The sequence below is a fragment of the Prionailurus viverrinus genome, chromosome B3 (assembly GCF_022837055.1).
Source record: "Prionailurus viverrinus isolate Anna chromosome B3, UM_Priviv_1.0, whole genome shotgun sequence".
Taxonomy (NCBI): Eukaryota; Metazoa; Chordata; class Mammalia; order Carnivora; family Felidae; genus Prionailurus; species Prionailurus viverrinus.
Window position 1 is genome coordinate 66,092,982 of NC_062566.1, and position 19,319 is coordinate 66,112,300.

General features: G+C 37.4%; 1 protein-coding gene and 1 pseudogene across 1 annotated transcript; both read left to right on the forward strand.

Moving 5' to 3' along the window:
* Positions 1-1,155: 1,155 nt before the first annotated feature.
* Positions 1,156-2,109, forward strand: LOC125168347 (olfactory receptor 4K13). Its single transcript, XM_047863413.1, has one exon. It carries the CDS (start codon positions 1,156-1,158, stop codon positions 2,107-2,109), a length of 954 nt encoding a protein of 317 aa, XP_047719369.1.
* Positions 2,110-18,057: 15,948 nt separating this feature from the next.
* On the forward strand, positions 18,058-18,972 carry LOC125168618 (olfactory receptor 4K14-like; annotated as a pseudogene).
* Positions 18,973-19,319: the final 347 nt, after the last annotated feature.

A 19,319-nucleotide genomic window follows, 5' to 3' on the forward strand; every position in this document is an offset into this window, starting at 1 on the left:
TTTTTAGAACAAAGCCAATAAAACCAGTGTTGTTATAAGGATGGGCTGATGGGAAAGCTATGGTATGAATTTAGATGACTGTACTGAAATAATGGTATTTCTATTACCGACATCAGTCAGTTACCTCAGTTACCTCATTTTATCGTTTTGAAGCTGTGATAAATAAACATGCACAAGCTAACCAGTGGTCCTCTGTATAGCAATACACAAGTGAATGAATGAATACACACTGAAAAGGAAATAAACTCAGTTCCATTTGGCTGTGAACTTTCTATATTCTTGGTATATCTTGCTTAAATTCCTGGAAGAGGCATTTGATGTGAATAATGTTAAATATTGAGTGAATGAATTATGCATGACTGATAAATATAAACATGTATCTCTATATATGCACACACATATATAAATTACATGGTTTGACTCTGCTAGTGTACAATGACCATCACTGGCACTAGCTTGAGCTGTGAGGGATTCATTAAAAAATAGAGCAGGGAGGAGAAGAGGTATATTTTTCAGGAGATAGAAGCTTAGAAGTAAGACTTAATTTAAGGTATTAATTAATATTTGTTTACCAGAATCTCTTTCAAAATATGAGTCTTTAGAATCCTTTCTATATTTTCTGCATACATCATTTCCAGGTTAAGAAATTCAGTATTATTCTGTAAATGTAGAACCCACCATGATCTTATCTTATTTAGGAGATTTATTTACCATTGTCTTATTTATGGACTCTTTATAGCACAAAGAGGCATTCAATATCATGGAATTTGATTTTTTTTGTATTTTACTGAGGAGGAAATGTAACCCTCAGAAGGAGGTCGTTGTCATATGTTGCCCAATGAGTAACTCAGCTAGGTGTTGTATTGAGGTCTTTGGAATCCAAGTTCACAGTCTATATGATTGTGATTTCATGTGCTGTTTTTATTTTTGTTTTTCAGAAATGTATATTCTGAATTCTCCTTGCTATTTGGTACACTGCTTTGGGCCATTTACGATATCTCTGACCAACAAAATTTCCCAAAAGTGGGAGGTACTTTAAGTTCACCTGTCTGAGTATCAAAATTAGACACCAACATGAACCATCCTTTGTGTAAACACAACTTTTCTGCCCACAATTCTTACTCATTTGGATTATGATGACATAAAGTTGATAACATGGAAAGAGTGAACCATTCAGTGGCGTCTGAGTTCATTTTGCTGGGACTTTCCAAATCTCAGAATCTTCAGATTTTATTCTTCCTAGGATTCTCTGTGGTCTATGCTGGGATTGTGTTAGGAAACCTCCTCATCTTGGTCACCGTGACCTTTGACTCACGCCTTCACACACCAATGTATTTTCTGCTTATCAACCTCTCCTGTATTGATATGATCCTGGCTTCTTCTTCTACCCCTAAAATGATTGTGGATTTCCTCCGAAAGCAGAAGACCATCTCTTGGTGGGGATGTTATTCTCAGATGTTCTTCATCCACCTCCTGGGTGGGAGTGAGATGATGTTGCTTGTAGCCATGGCAATAGACAGGTATGTTGCCATATGCAAACCCCTCCATTACATGTCCATCATGAACCCCCGAGTGCTTGGTGGGCTGTTGCTATCCTCCTACACAGTTGGATTTGTGCACTCATCTAGTCAAATGGCTTTCATGTTGAATTTGCCCTTCTGCGGTCCCAACGTGGTGGACAGCTTCTTCTGTGACCTTCCCCTTGTGATCAAACTCGCCTGCAAGGATACCTACATGCTACAACTGCTGGTCATTGCTGACAGTGGCCTCCTGTCCCTGGTCTGCTTCCTCCTCTTGCTTGTCTCCTACACGGTCATCATACACTCAGTCAGGCACCGTGCTGCTAGTGGTTCAGCCAAGGCTTTCTCCACTCTCTCGGCACACATCACGGTTGTGACTTTATCGTTTGCCCCATGCGTCTTTATCTATGTATGGCCCTTCAGCAGATACTCTGTAGATAAAATTCTTTCTGTGTTTTATACAATTTTCACACCTCTCTTAAATCCTATTATTTATACATTAAGGAATCAAGAAGTAAAAGCAGCCATTAAGAAGATAAGAACTCGACACGTAAATTCAGAGTCCAGAGTGCTAACCATTACACCATAGAACTCGACATATAAATTCAAAACCCACTTTGTAGATGATGCCTCCAAAGAGATAATCTCTTATTTGGACATTTTAAGGAATGAACTTTTAATGTATTTGAAGTTCTGTATTAGGAAACAGTAGGTGTTTAAATTGTTAATGACAATTTAAGGAATGGACATTTTAAGGAATGAACTCTTACTGTATTTGAAGTTCTGTATAAGGAAACCGTAGGTCTTTAATTGTTAAAGAGCAAACCCCTTGTTTGTCGCTATCACTGGTTAAAAGCATGACATCTACAATCTGGAAGACATGCATTTAAATCCTCTCTTCACTACTTCTTCTCATGCAAATTTGAAAAGAAAAATGAATAAATTCTCTTTCTCTACTTCTTTATCTGCAAAAACTTCTTTATATGTTTCTTTTATTATTTTGGCATGTTTTTAATCTTTACAATTGTTATTTTTACTAATGCTATGACTCTTGTAATTATTACTGCTGCTATTATAGTTGTAGTTATTACTGGGAATCTGTATGTAGAAAATGTACACAGATGATCCCTCACATAGCTGTTAGCTGAGTGTCTGAGTCACTACTGTTTGGTGCTAGTTAAGTACGTTTAGTAGGTAATCCCTAGTTAATATATATTAACTTTTAGTTACTCGGTTGCCCCAGACACGGTGACTCTAACCATTCTTCACATGTTTTGTGAGCCCACAATGTGCCAGAAGATTGACCCAGGGTTTCAGGAAGCTTAGAGCCTATGGATGCAGAGAGTGAACTAAATATTCAGTCATGTTGTGGCATGTAAAGTACTATGTTACATGGTTGTAAGTCCAATACAATTTTATCAGTAATAACACTAATATTTATCTCTTCCTTGTTTTCTGAGTCCACTGATAAATTGATTCAGAACTTACAGGGGGAAAGGGGTGATACTCCTGAAAAGTCTGCAATCAATTCTTAGTACCAGTATCAAGCTTTTTTTTTCCACTTTTAAAATACAATTTACAAATAGAAAAAAAAAATCACTGTCATTAGTGTACAATTCTGTGAGTCTTCACAAATGCATAGCCATGTAACCATCACAATGAGAAAACAAGAGAATTTCTTCAACCCTCAAATTCCCCTGTGTCCCTTTGTGGTCTATCCCTCTCTCCTATCTTCTGGCTGTGATAATAGTGATCTATTTTTTTGTGCCTCGTTTTCCTTTTCTAGACTGTCATGTAAGTGAATTCGTATAGTAAGTAGCCTTCGGGCATGGATTCTTTCAGTCAGCATAATGCCTTTGAGATTCATTTGTTAGCAAGTTGTTTTAATCATTGTAAATATATATTACATTTTTTAAAATGTTTGTTTGTCTGTTTGTTTGTTTGTTTGTTTATTTAGAGAGAGGGAGATAGGGAATCCCAAGCAGGCTCCCCGCTGTCAGCACAGAGCCTGACACATGGCTCCAACTCATAAACTGTGAGATCATGACCTGAGCTGAAACCAAAAGTCAGTTGCCCAACCGATTGAGTCACCCAGGCACCTAAAAATCTATATTACATTTTAATGTCTATTATATAAGTACTCTCATTGCTATTCTTCCTCAAATCATCTTAAAACCAGTTCAGTTATTTATTATTAGGTAGAATGATTTTATTAAACGACATGAATGCTAAATATTATAATTGAATTAATCTCATACACTCATTTAGGTGGAAATATATTCCCAATATTGGTCTTTGTTAATTAATTAATTAATTTTTATTATTTTTTAAATTAAATTTTTTTCTTTTTCTTTTTCTTTTCATAATTTTAATTTTATTTTTTAAATTTACATCCAAATTGTTAGCCTATAGTGCAACAATGATTTCAGGAGTAGATTCCTTAACGCCTCTTACCCATTTGGTCCATTCCCCTCCCACAACCCCTCCAGTAACACTGTGTTTATTCTCCATATTTAAGAGTCTCTTCTGTTTTGTCCCCCTCCCTATTTTTATATTCTTTTTGCTTCCCTTCCCTTGTGTTCATCTGTTCTGTGTCTTAATGTCCTCATATGAGTGAAGTCATATGATATTTGTCTTTCTCTGATTGACTAATTTCTCTTAGCATAATATCCTCTAGTTCCATCCATGTAGTTGCAAATGGCAAGATTTCATTCTTTTTGATTGCCGAGTAATATTCCATTATATATATATGTATATACCACATCTTCTTTTTTTTTAACTTCATTTTTTATTTTTTAAAATTTACATCCAAATTAGCCTATAGTGAAGCAGTGATTTCAGGAGTAGATTCCTTAATGCCCCTTACCCATTTAGCCCATCCCCCTCCCACAACCCCCCCAGCAACCCTCAGTTTGTTCTCCATATTTATGCATCTCTTCTGTTTTGTCCCCCTCCCTGTTTTTATATATTTTTTGTTTCCCTTCCTTTATGTTTATCTGTTTTGTCTCTTAAAGTCCTCATATGAGTGAAGTCATATGATTTTTGTCTTTCTCTGACTGACTAATTTCACTTAGCATAATACCCTCCATTTCCATCCATGTAGTTGCAAATGGCAAGATTTCATTCTTTTTGATTGCCAAGTAATACTCCATTGTGTATGTATGTATGTGTGTGTGTGTGTGTGTGTGTGTGTGTGTGTATACACACACACACCACATTTTCTTTATCCATTCATCCATGGGTGGACATTTGGGCTCTTTCCATACTTTGGATGTTGATAGTGCTGCTATAAACATGGGGGTGCATGTGTCCCTTCGAAACAGCACACCTATATCCCTTGGATAAATGCCTAGTAGTGCAATTTCTGGGCCATAGGGTAGTTCTATTTTTAGTTTTTTGAGGAACCTCCATACTGTTTTCCAGGGTGGCTGCAGCAGCTTGCATTCCCACCAACAATGCAAAACAGATCCTCTTTCTCCGCATCCTTGCCAACATCTGTTGTTGCCTGAGTTGTTAATGTTAGCCATTCTGACAGGTGTAAGGTGGTATCTCATTGTGGTTTTGATTTGTATTTCCCTGATGATAAGTGATGTTGAGCATTTTTTCATGTGTCAGTTGACCATCTGGATGTCTTCTTTGGAGAAGTGTCTATTCATGTCTTTAGCCTATTTCTTCACTGGTTTATTTGTTTTTTGGGTGTTGAGTTTGATAAGTTCTTTGTAGATTTTGGATACTAACCCTTTATCTGATATGTGATTTGCAAATATCTTCTCCCATTCTGTCAGTTGCCTTTTAGTTTTGCTGATTGTTTTCTTCGCTGTGCAGAAGCTTTTTGTTTTGATGAGGTCCCAGTTGTTCATTTTTGCTTTTGTTTCCCTTGACTCCAGAGACGTGTTGAGTAAGAAGTTGCTGTGGCCAGGATCAAAGAGATTTTTGCCTGCTTTCTCCTCAAGGATTTTGATGGCTTCCTGTCTTACATTGAGGTCTTTCATCCATTTTGAGTTTATTTTTGTGTATGGTGTAAGAAAGTGGTCCAGGTTCATTCTTCTGCATGTCGCTATCCAGTTTTCCCAGCACCACTTGCTGCAGAGACTGTGTTTATTCCATTGGATATTCTTTCCTGCTTTGTCAAAGATTAGTTGGCCATACATTTGTGGGACCATTTCTGGGTTTTCTATTCTGTTCCATTGATCTGAGTGTCTGTTTTTGTGCCAGTACCATACTGTCTTGATGATAACAGCTTTGTAGTATAGCTTGAAGTCTGGGATTGTGATGCCTCCTGCTTTGGTTTTCTTTTTCAAGATCGCTTTGTTTATTAGGGGTCTTTTCTGTTTCCATACAAATTTTAGGATTATTTGTTCTAGGTCTGTGAAGAATTCTGGTGTTATTTTGATAGGGATTGCATTGAATATGTAGATTGCTTTGGATAGTATCTACATTTTAACAGTATTTGTTCTTCCTATCCAGGAGCATGGAATCTTTTTCCATTTTTTTGTGTCTTCTTCAATTTGTTTCATAGCTTTCTGTAGTTTTCAGTGTATAGATTTTTCACCTCTTTGGTTAGATTTATTCCTAGGTATTTTATGGTGTTTGGTGGAATTTTAAATGGGATCGATTCCTTGATTTCTCTTTCTGTCGCTTCATTGTTGGTGTATAGGAATGCAACCGATTTCTATGCATTGATTTTATATCCTGCAACTTTGCTGAATTCATACATCAGTTCTAGCGGTTTTTGGTGGAATCTTTTGGGTTTTCCATATAGAGTGTCATGTCATCTGTGAAGAGTGAAAGTTTGACCTCCTCCTGGCAGATTTGGATGCCTTTTATTTCTTTGTGTTGTCTGATTGCAGAGGCTAAGACTTCCAACACTATGTTGAGTAACAGTGGCAAGAGTGGACATCCCTGTCTTGTTCTTGACCTTAGGGAGAAAACTCTCAGTTTTTCCCCATTAAGGATGATATTAGTGTTGGGTCATTCATATATGGCTTTTATGATCTTGAGGTATGCTCCTTCTATCCCTGCTTTCTTGAGGGTTTTTATCAAGAAAGGATGCTGTATTTTGTCAAATGCTTTCTCTGCATCTATTGAGAGGATCATATGGTTCTTGTCCTTTCTTTTATTGATGTGATGAATCACATGAATTGCTTTGTGGATATTGAACAAGCCCTGCATCCCAGGTATAAATCCCACTTGGTCATGGTGAATAATTTTTTTAATGTATTGTTGGATCTGGTTGGCTAATATCTTGTTGAGGATTTTTGCATCCATGTTCATCAGGGAAATTGGTCTATAGTTCTCCTTTTTAGTGGGGTCTCTGTCTGGTTTCGGAATCAAGGTAATGTTGTCTTCATAGAAAGAGTTTGCAGGTTTTCCTTCCATTTCTATTTTTTTGGAACAGTTTCAAGAGAATAGGTGTTAACTCTTCCTTAAATGTTTGGTAGAATTCCCCTGGGAAACCATCTGGCCCTGGATTCTTGGTTGGTTTTTTTTTTTTTGTTTTGTTGTTGTTGTTGTTTTTTTTTTTTTTTTGGCAATATTGGTCTTTTTAATCCTAGAACAGAGTTTATTTCTGCACCTATTAAGACCTTCATTTGTGTCCCCCAGTAACATTATATAGCTTTCCTTATTATATACTGAAACTATTAAATTTATGAATTATTTCCTTTTATTTATATTTTATGAGGTCATTTTTAATTGTATTTTTTCTTGCTATTTCTGTAATGAAGGAAAGTTATAATTGTATGTATGTTTACTTGAAATTAGCCACTAACCTGAACACTAAATCATTGAAAGTTGAGTCGATTTTCTTGGGCTTAGTATGAAATGTTTCAACCATGATAATCTTATGTTTTCCTATTTTTTCAACATCTTATTTCATATTTTAGCTTATGACATGTCTAGGACTTAATACTTTTTCTGAAATTTTTCCTGAATTCCAGAGCAAAATATATAGATGCCATAAAATTTCTGATACATCTCTACTCTAGTGAGGAGAATTATGAATTTTAGTGTCTTACACAATATTGTGAATATGTTGCATGTTTTTATAAAAATGACTCATATTTGGGATAATAAAGACTACCAATTGAACTTGGCTTATTTGACATGGAAAAATTTACTGATTTCAGTGGAGCTCTTGTCAACATTTCGAATGGGTAGAGGTAAATATTTTTTAGTTGTAGAAGAAATTTAAGGAAATGAATCTAAAGTAGGGGATTAAACAACTCTGATCAATAAAGTTTACAAGAAGCTTGCCTGCCACCTAGTGGCTCCATCACCTGTCTTTTTCCTCTTAGCTTTAACAAAAACCAAGAATTGGGAAGGAGGATTTATAAGTTTGGTCTGGAGTCTTTCCAGTCCCCCAGTAGGCAATCTATATGCAGCCTATAACTTTCAAAGAGGCAGTCAGGCTGATTACCATCTCATCATTACCAAAAATAGCCATTTTCACAGATAGATTGTAATGTTACTTTAAGGGCTTCCTATCTGCTAGTACCCTTCAGCTAAGTCCAGAATTCCAGGAGATATCACAACACATTAAGTCACTATCAGGAATTAGAGAATTCTGAAAATGGCAAGGCAGACTAGTACCAAGAAATTATCTATATGTCAAAATCATTGTTCATGATCTTTAAATCTGTTGCTTACCATAGATTTATAAAGCTAAATCTTTAACTTCCCTAAGAGTATGGATGGTTCCAAATTTCAGGAGGAACTAAAAATATATACTACCAATCATCATTTCAATTTGCAAGATTGGAACCCTTTGCTCAGAGTTGCTCTCACAAATGATTTTACTTTGAGCATAATTGGTCAGATAGGTTGATGTTTCTATGGAAAGTAGGACTTGTTTGAGGCTACTAAAGAGTGATCAGCCACTTTCACCACTGTTGTTCAACATAGTGTTGAAGTCTTACCTTCAGCATTCAGACAAAAAAAAAAAAAAAAGAAAAAGAAAGAAAAGAAAATGTATCCACATCGGCAAGGAAGAAGTCAAAGTTTCACTCTTCACAGACAACATGATACACTACATGGAAAAAGTGAAAGATTGCACAAAAAAAACTGCTGGAACTGATACATGAATTCAGCAAAGTCACAGGATATAAAATCAACGTACAGAAATTGGTTGCATTTCTATATACCAATAATGAAGCAGCAGAAAGAGAATTAAGAAAACAGTCCCATTGACAATTGCACTGAAAACACTGAAAACCATAAGATAAATAAACCTAAACAAAGAGGTAAAATGTCTGTATGCTGGAAACTATAGAAAGCTTATGAATGGAATTGAAGAAGACACACAAAAAAATGGAAAAACATCCTATGCTCCTGGATAGGAAGAACAAATATTGTTAAAATGTTGATACTACCCAAGGAAATCTATGCATTCAATGCAATCCTTATCAAAATAACACCAGCATTCTTCACAGAGCCACAGTAAACAATTCTAAAATTTGTATGGCAACTGAATATACCCTAAATAATGAAAGTATTGTTGAAAAAGAAAACCAAAGCCAGAGATATCACAATTCCAGGCTTCAAGCTGTATTACAAAGCATAATCATCAGGACAGTATGGTACTGCCACAAAACAGACACATAGATCAGTGGAACAGAATAGAGAACCAAGAAATGGACCCACAAATGTATGGCCAACTAATCTTCGACAAAGCAGAAAGAATATCCAATGGAAAAAAGACAGTCACACTCAGCAAATGGTGTTGGGAAAACCGGACAGCAACATGAAAAATGCAACTGGACCACTATTTTATACCATACACAAAAATAATTTCAAAATAAGTGAAAGACCTAAATGTGAGACAAGGAACCATCAAAATCCTAGAGGAGAGAACAGGCAACAACCTCTTTGACCTCAGCCGCAGCAACTTCTTACTAGACATGTCTCCTGAGGCAAGGAAAACAAAAGCAAAAATGAACTATTGGGACCTCATCATTATAAAAAGCTTTTCACAATGAAGGAAACAATCAGCAAAATTAAAAAACAACCGACAGAATGGGAGACATATTGGAAAAGTTAGTATCCATAATCTTAAAGAACTTATCAAACTCAACACCCAGAAAAAATAATCCTGTGAAGAAATGGGTAAAAGACATGAAGAAACACTTTTCTAAAGAAGACATCCAAATGGCTGATACATGAAAGGATGTTCAACATCACTCATCACCCGGGAAGTACAAATCAAAACCACAATGAGATACCATCTCACAGCTGTCAGAATGGCTACAGTTAACAACTCAGGAAACAACAGATGTTGGTGAGGATGTGGAAAAAGGGGAACCCTTTTGCGCTGCTGGTAGGAATGCAAACTGGTGCAGCCACTCTGGAAGATGGAGTTTCCTTAAAAAATTACAAATGGAGCTACCCTATGACCCAGCAATTGCACTACTAGGTATTTATGCAAACATTACAAAAATCCTGATTGAAAGGGGCACATGCACCCCAGTGTTTATAGCAGCACTATCAACAGCCAAATTATGGAAGGAGCCCAAATGTCCATCGACTGATGAATGGATATGGAAGATGTGGTATATAGGGGCACCTAAGTGGCTTTGTCAGTAGAGCGTCTGACTGCAGCTCAGGTCATGATCTCACAGCTTGTGAGTTCGATCCCCACTTTGGGCTCTGTGCTGACAGCTTGGAGCCTGGAGTCTGCTTCGGATTCTGTGTCTCTCTCTCTCTGCCCCTTATCTGCTTGTTCTCTCTCTCTCTCTCTCTCTCTCTCTCTCTCTCTCTCTCTCTCAAAAATAAGTAAACATTTTAAAAAATGTAAAAAAAAAAGATGTGGTATATATACAATGGAATATTACTTCGTGATCAAAAAGAACGAAATATTGCCATTTGCAACAACGTGGATGGAACTAAAGTGTGTTATGCTAAGCAAAATAAGTCAGTCAGAGAAAGACAAATATATGATTGCACTCATATGTGGAATTTAACAAAACAGAAGAACGTAGGGAAAGGGAAGGAAAAATAAGATGAAAACAGTGAGGGAGGCAAACCATAAGAGACTCTTAAATACAGAGAACAGACTGAGGGTTTTTGGAGAGGTGTTGGGTGAGGAGATTGGATAAATGGGTGATGGAAGGCATTAAGGAGGGCACTTCTTGGCATGAGCACTGGATATTATATGTAAGTGATGAATCACTACATTCTCTTGAAACCATTATTACACTATATGTGAAATAACTCAGATTTAAAGAGAGACTACAAAAGCAATTCTTCAGTCTGTATCTAAAATATAGAATTTGAGGGGTGCCTTGGTGGTTCAGTCAGTTGAGCATCCGACTTCAGCTCAGGTCACGGTCTTGCAGTTTGTGAGTTCGAGCCCCGCATCAGGCTCTGTGCTGACAGCTCAAAGCCTGGAGCCTGCTTTGGATTCTGTCTGTCTGTCTGTCTGTCTCTCTCTCTCTCTCTCTCTCTCTTCCCTCCCCTGTTAGCACTGTGTCTATGTCTGTGTCTCTCAAAAATAAATAAATGTTAAAGAAATTAAAAATAAGAGAATTTGAAAAATTAAGAGAATCTGATTAGAAATTCAGTAAATGATTAGGCTGTAGAGTGAAGTCTTTGAGTATCAGTCTTATGAACTGGGTGCTGTTTTCATCCCCATTTTATACATGAGGGAACTGGGGCAGAAGGCTTTATAAGTTACCTAAATTTCCACAGCTAGAAGGGAAAGAAAAGATTCTGACTCAAGTCTGTTTTTAGAAGCTGTGTACCTCTTTACAATTCTCTGATACCTCTAATAGTGTTAACCATTTTCTGGAAACACTTTTGTAAATTACCTCCTTCCCCAAATCTAGAAGTTGTTTAAAATATAACAGAGGTCTGGGAAGCTAACTCCATGAACAAATAATACAACAGCTAATTTGCTGCTCTCATACACTCAAGTCTAAGAAAAGTAATGTAGAAACTTTCAACTGTAAGACTCCGTTGCTCACAGGTATTGGGTTTTGAAAATGACTACATATAATAAAGAGGATAAAATTTACTATTAGTGTTGATTGAAAAAAGTGAAATGATTTACATTTCTGCCCTTAGAAAGTCAAACTTGTCCATGCACCCAATGTCCAGTAAGCCAAATTCTGAGACACTCGTTTTGAAGCAAATAAACCTTTGTTAGGAGAAGGCAGCCCAAAGAGAAGGCAGAAGATCATTCCCAAAGCTGCCTTGCCCCATTGACCCTAGGGACAGCTTATATGCATGAGAGGAGGGTAATGAGTTTCTTGAAACATTCTTGTGGCTAAAGGGTGTGGGGGGAGGGGCTTGAAAGAATCTGGAGGAAAGCATTCTTCTGGAGAATGAGGTGCTATTTGGGACGTGGTATGATCAAATACATCAAGACAAATGTTACTGTCGAGACCCAATTAGGTTTCTACAATCACTTGGTAAACAGGGAGTAGTGGTAAAAGGGGAAAAGTTAACGATTGATCATGCATGAGGTTAAGAGGTTCAAAAACCATAATTAAGTAGAGAACAAACAGAACGTGGACCTAAGTTAATAATGCAACTGATAGAACTATAGTTCCCCTTAGGCCTTCAAAACGGGTCCAGGAACCAAGCACCTGCCTCAAATCCCCACTCTTATTTTATAGTTCTTCCATCTTGGAGAATAGGGACAATGACGGCTCTGGCTGCTTCCTGCTGCTGAGGGGCAAAGAGCAATAGCCAACGGAGTGAAAATGGGAAACCTGTCTTCGAAGACATTCTCCAGTGTCTGGGCACAGGGCTTGGACCTCGGTTTTCACTGTGACTGTTTCTCGGGAGACTTTCCTCAGGTGGCCACAGCTAGCAAAGTAGCATGCTGTCTCATTACTCTTTGTTTGCTTCTCTGTTTTCTGGACTTGATCCCAGTTATTAGAAACCTCAAAAGCAATCCCTACCAATGCCCAAATAGCCCTCTCTAAAGCTACCACTGTTTTTTGTAATTTCCTTTGACTATCTGGGGCACTTTGGCTAATAAAAGTCATATGTATCACTTTTAAGTTTTCAGGTGCTTCAGGGTAGATGTCAGCATACTGACAATATGCTTGATAAATTCATTCAAGAAAAAATGAGGGTCTTCTTGAGGCATCTGATTAACTTGTTTAACCTTATTTAGATTCTTATGTTTGGGTACCCCTATTTTTTAATCCTACTAGCATACCTTCTGGGTAATTTTGAAGTCTGTGATGTCCTCCTGCATTTATATCTTGATCAGGGTCGCAGTTTAGCACCTTCTCTGGTGCCTCTGATGCTTCTGGCCTGGCAGGATTGTTTGAATCTAGTAGATGAAGATGATGGGCTTCTTCTGTACTTTATCTAAAACTGCTTGGCTTTTTTCTGCTGCAAGTAAGGCATTTTTATGGAAACAAAAGAAAAACACACGCTAATGGTTACAGCAGTATGTAAACCCAGTGTCTGACTCCTGAGTGCCACCAGTGGGAGGATTTCTAGCTGTTGAGCTTGAAGCATCCTTAGTTGGAGTGGGGGCAGGCAGTGTCTATCTGACAGATTTTCCTGGCCTACAGTTTGAGTGCTTCTGGTGATTTCTGAGTGGCCCACACAGCAACAGGCGTGAAGATTGCCTCAGCATGGACTATTGTGGCATTTTCTCTGAAGCTTATTTCAAGTTGTCCAGCTTTAGTTTATAGGCCTCGGGAAAAAGGTATTCTTCATTTCTCAGTTGTTTCAAATTAAAAGAGTGGGTGAAAATAGGAAACCTTAGTTGGGAGAGTCATAGACAGATATTTGAAGACAGCAGAAGAATCTAGGATCCAGCCCAGTTGAATAGGCAAACAGCAAACATACAACAACACTTAATCATAATTAGAATTTAACATTAACAAAGGTGTGTTATTGATATATAATTTTTCTCTCTAAATTTACCCTTCTTTTTATTGAAGACTAATTTGCAGCCAAATGAAGACTAATTTGCTTAAAACTAATGAGTCCAGTTTTAACAAACTTGGCTTAATTATTTGCATAAGCACAGCAAGAATAGTAATAGACCATATAGGTTCTTTTAAATCTGCTTTGTTACATCTTTTCATAAGGAATTTATTTTTTTTTTTAAGTTCATTTATTTTGAGAGAGAGAGAGCATGAGCAGGGGAGGGGCAGAAAGTGAGAGAGAATTCCAAGCAGGCTTTGAGCTCTCATAAAAACTATAACTCCAAAAGGCATGTCTATTTTAACCAACAAACCCAAACTTTAATTTATCAGAGATTATCCCAGATCCTGTGAACCTGAGAAACCTTTGAATTAGTTTCTATCTTTGCGTGTGAGGATGCCCCATTCTTATCTTCAACTAAACAGAGCTCTTTTATAGTTTTACTAATAGCATCCAGAGGGAGATAATGCCATAAAAGACAGACACAGGCAAGAAACTTTACAATAAAGATTGTATTTATCCTTGATAAATAATCTTATGGAAATTGTGGACTAGATTTTGAGCAAGGGTGTTTTACTAGCTGTTTGTACTTTTAAAAGGTCTTTTTTTTCCTTCCTTCCCCACTTTTTTTTCCTTCAGTCTCAAGAATAGGGAATGATTTAGATCAGTCATTCCCAGAGAGGTTAAAGGACTTTTAATTGTTTCAGGGGCAGTATTTATACTTATATAAAAGAACATTTCCACCTGTATTGTGGCCAAGCTACATTGCAAAAGAATACCATTTTCTTTTGGTTGATAGAAGCTTACGTAAAAGAAAACCAGTTTTGCATAGTGCAACCCTAAGTGCTATATTCAAGATTGAATTGGTGTTTCTGATAATACAGACAAGACAGGACTAATACGAGTTCTGTGGGAGAAAAACAAAAGCAAATGATCCATCAACAAAAGAAATTAAGGATGTTTATAAGGATGTTTCATGTTGCAAAATGTGAGGGCCTCTCTTGAAAGGTATTCTTTGGAAATATTCCTAAAAAGAACCAAAACTAAATGAGAGGAAATGCAGTTGCTGATTACACACACATAAACCCACCCTTCAACAATAAAAGTTACCCAGAGTCCATGGAAGGTGTCTTTGCTTTAGCTGAGGCTTGGCCTTGAGAAGAGGTCAGTGCAGGTCTGGAGGGCAGCCAGGGGAATTTTCCTGGATTCAGTGGTGATCCAGGCAGCTGCAGGAAATTCCCATGATATCACCTCTCTGGCCAGGGCTGGCCTTCCTCAGGCAAGAGCCTCCTGGCTGGCTCATTGAATTTGTTAGAAAACCAAACTTGTTTGTGTACCTGATAAGCATTGAACCAATGTCTGAGATATCAGTTTTGAAGCAAAGAGAGCTTTATTTTCAGAAGGGCAGCCCAATGAAAAGGCAAGAGATTATTCTTAAAGCTGCCCTTCCCTGTTGAGCCTAGGGACAGCTTTTATACATGGGAAAAGGGTAACAGTTTTCTCGAAATCTTGACAGGGACAGGGAACTTGAGGAGAGAGGTGCTTGAAAGAATCTGGAAGTAAGCATGCTTCTGGACAACGAGGCACTATTTGGGACCTGGTATGATTAGATATGTTAAGACAAATGTTACTGACCGGTCCTCATTTGGTTTCTACAGTCAGTGAATAAACAGAGAATAGGGATAAAAAAAAAGGCAAACTTAATGATTGAACATGCATGAGGTTAAGAGGTGCATAAACCATAATTAAGTAGGGAACAAAACAGAACATGGAGCTAAATTAATAATGCAATTAATAAAATGATATCTCTGTTTCAAAAGAGGCCCTGGAACCAAGTGTCCAGCCTTGTGTGTAGAATAATGTCCTCCTAAATTAATGTCCGCCTGGAACTTCAGAATGTGACCTTACTTGTAAAGAGGGTATTTGCAGATGAAATTAAGATAAGGATCTTCATGAGATCAGACTGGATGAGGGTGGTCCCTAAATTCAGTGAGAGTGCCCATAAGAGACAGAAAACGACATACAGATACACAGAGAAAAAGCCACATGAAGATGCAGGTAGACAGAGATTAGAGTTATGCAGCCAAAACCAAGAAACATTTCTTGAAAAATGTGAAAGAATAAATTTCTGTTGTTTTAAATTATAATGTTTGTGGTAATTGGCATGGTAGCCCTATGAAATTAATACAACAAACAACACTGTCATTTTGTATGAGAAAAAATTAAAGGTAAAATACAAATTTAGACCATCAACTTAATATAAAAATAGAATGTTGGATGATGCAAATTGGTGTCAAGAACGTGGACTTAGAGGGCTTCTCGTGCACTATAGTAAGAGGGTAAATCAAGTTGCATAGAAATTTGGCATTATTTAGTGAAATTAAATACATACATTCACAGCTACTAAACCATTTCTCTCACACACACAGTGGTTGCTTAGAGAGTCCCTGTGAGGGACAGTGGTAGAAAGTGAAGCCTGTGTGGATGGACCTGACACTGAAGCTCAACACTCCTCCACCGCTCCATGCAACACAGGTCCCAGTGCCATTTCAGCCACCAGCCAGCCCCTGAAGAGATTTTTAAGATATCTCCTTGGGGATCCTGGGGGATACCCTTTTGGATAAGCCCTTCATGGGAAGTCTCATGGTTCTGCCTAGAGGAGGGCAATGGTGGTATGTGAAGGAGGTCCAGAACAGAGAGGAGCACCAAGGCTGGAGGCCTCCTCTGGCAACTGCTTCCACTTCCCAAAGGAGGATGCCTCTCTGACCATCCACCCCAGTAGCTGCAGTGAGCCCTGAAAACTGTCATCTCCTCTGAGTGCTCAGTCTCCACTGGTCATCTTCTCAACTCCTCTGTGCTCTCAACTATGACAGAAGGTGCCCCCAAGTAGTTACAACACTGATCATCGACCAGGTACTGGTCCCCAGGACCTCACCTGTGTCTCCAGTGCCTAAACTACCATCTGGCACACTGAAGATGAGACAAAGAGGTTGAACAATTTCCAAAGACCACACAGAAAATCAGTAGCCGAGGTGTTCTACAAATCTCACATTTAAAACCCTATTCTCAGTGCCTTCAAACAAATGGTAATGGGAAGGCTGTGGTGTTGGTCGAGGTAAAATCTGGGGGGCATTCCAACCCTGAGATACTATAAAAAAGGAATTCACCATTGCAATGGGAGCTCAGCATCCACTAAGGCAGTCCACTTGCCATTTCCCTTGGGCTTTAAAGTTCATTTTAATTATTAAAAAATTGGATTTACTCCCTGAATATATGCCTTCAGAGAAAAGTTGGCACAGATATACAATGTTGTAGAGAAAAGATGTCTAATAGAAATTATCCCAAACTAAAATCTTAAAATTGTTTGAGATTACCCAAAACTAAAACGCCAATCACAATGCCTAGAAAAATTTGTCACACAGTAGGAATTAAATGTTTTCTGAACAAATGATTTAATAAACAAAATATCTCATTATGTGACGAATGCAAATGTTACATTTATTCTTAGCAAAACCCCTAAACTGAATATTGGAACCATATAATGTTGAGAGAAAATTACTTAAATAATATTATTTGAGTGATGTGTTATCTCAATGAAAGTTCCTCTGTGTAAAAATCCTTCATTGTCTCACTTCCCCAACAACCTCACCCTAATCTAATCTATACTTAATGTTAAATATTTCATACAAAGTACTACAAAGTAGTGGAGGAGGTATGATTTGTCCTCAAGTAAGGTTTTGCCCAAAGTTGACCCCTGGGTTAGAATTGACAACCTCCTTTTTTATGTACCCATTGTCCCTGCTACATGCTACCATTATTCTTAATCAAATGCTGAACTTATCAGTCATTCATGTATATTGTGTAGTTTGTGAAAGCTACCCACAAAAAAATTATTGCATAAGTTTTATGCTCTGATCCTTGTTGAAAAGTCTTGAAAAATATGTTTCATTGAAGTCATTCTAAAATCCTGTCATAAGTAGTCAGTTTATACATAATAAATCCACAAATGAATTGGATCATTGGCTTTTGAATCCCAAACCCAATGGATTAAAAGAGATGACAAGGACAGTAATAAACTGTGGGATCAGGGGAACTGTATGAACCTTAGGTTAATTGATTTATTTCCCTTTATACTGATTGTTTCAATAACTGAATTAAGTGAGAATGGGAAACTGTCAGTGTTACATAGATATGGTCTGAATGTGTGAGCTTGTGAATGAGCAAATGAATACAAAGGAGAAGATAGTCCAACTAATGCCAGAAGTCCTAGTAAGAATCTGGATTGTCAAGATTTCAAAACAAGCATTGTGGGGATAGCTGCATAACTCCATAATTTGTTTAAAAGTCATTGTTTTATACTTGAAATGGGTGAATTTTGGTAGGAAGCTACATTTTTATGTTAACAAAGTGGCTTAAAAAAAAAAAAAGGAAGATTCCAAGTAGGCGTAACATGGGAGAAAAGCAAACTCTGCTGTTGGGCTTGGTTTTAATCTTCTCTGTATTCTATTTTATGTTATGTCTTACAAATTAAAATTATATTCTGATAAAATTTAGTTGATCACTTTCATGTGCCTGATAGTTGACAGGTCCTTTCATATCCATCTCTTTTCTTTATATAGATTCAGAACAAAATCTGAAACTTGAGATAATGGAACTGCAGAATTATTCCTTGGTGTCAGAATTTGTGTTGTATGAACTCTGCACTTCACAGCATCTCCAACATTTTTTCTTTATATTTTTCTCTGGGATCTATGTGGTCACCGTGCTGGGTAACCTCATTATTGTGGTCACTGTAATTTCTGACCCCCACTTGCACTCTTCCCCTATGTACTTCCTGCTGGCAAATCTATCCTTCTTGGACATATGGCTAGCCTCATTTGCCACCCCCAAGATGATCAGGGACTTTCTCAGTGATCGAAAGCTCAACTCCTTTGGAGTATGTATGGCTCAGATCTTCTTCTTGCACTTTATTGGTGGGGCTGAGATGGTACTTCTGGTTTCCATGGCCTATGACAGATATGTGGCTATATGCATTCCTTTGTATTACATGACTATGATTAGCTGGCAGACCTACATGGATCTGGTGTTCATTTCATGGATCGTTGGATTTGTGCACTCCATCAGCCAAGTAGCCTTTACTGTGAGTTTACCTTACTGTGGCCCCAGTGAGGTGGACAGCTTCTTTTGTGACCTTCCTCTTGTGATCAAGCTTGCCTGCATGGACACTTATGTCTTGGGTATACTCATGATCTCAGACAGTGGGGTTGCTCTCTATGAGCTGTTTTGTGCTCCTCTTGGTCTCCTACACTGTTGTCATCATCACTGTCCAACAACATGCTGCTAGTGGGGTATCCAAAGCACTCTCTACTTGCTCTGCATGTATCATGGTAATCATGCTCTCTCTTCTTTGGGCCCTGCATTTTCATTTGTGTGTGGCCTTTCAGTTGGTTCTTTGCGGACAAGCTTCTGTTTGTGTTTTTACACCATTTTTACTGCACTCTTGAACCCCCTTATCTACACATTGAGAAATAAAGAGATGAAAACAGCTATGAAGAAGCTGTGAACCAACATGTGACTTCTCACTGAATTCCAGCTTTCCATAGAGCTACATGTTCTTACTCATTCAGGGAAAAGCATTTCTTTAATATGATTCCGCTCAAATATTTCAATCTGATGGTTAATTAATAGAATTTGTATTACATTACAGAGAAATAGTTGTTGAATTCAACAAAATCATATGTATAATTTTATTCTATATAATTGTATATTGCTAATAAGATTTTATAATATCACTTTCAAATATCACATATTTATAAGATTTATATAGTACATTGATTATATAATTTTATTATAGAACCTTATATTATAAACATAATATATAACTATAATGTAATTATAACAGTATGATCA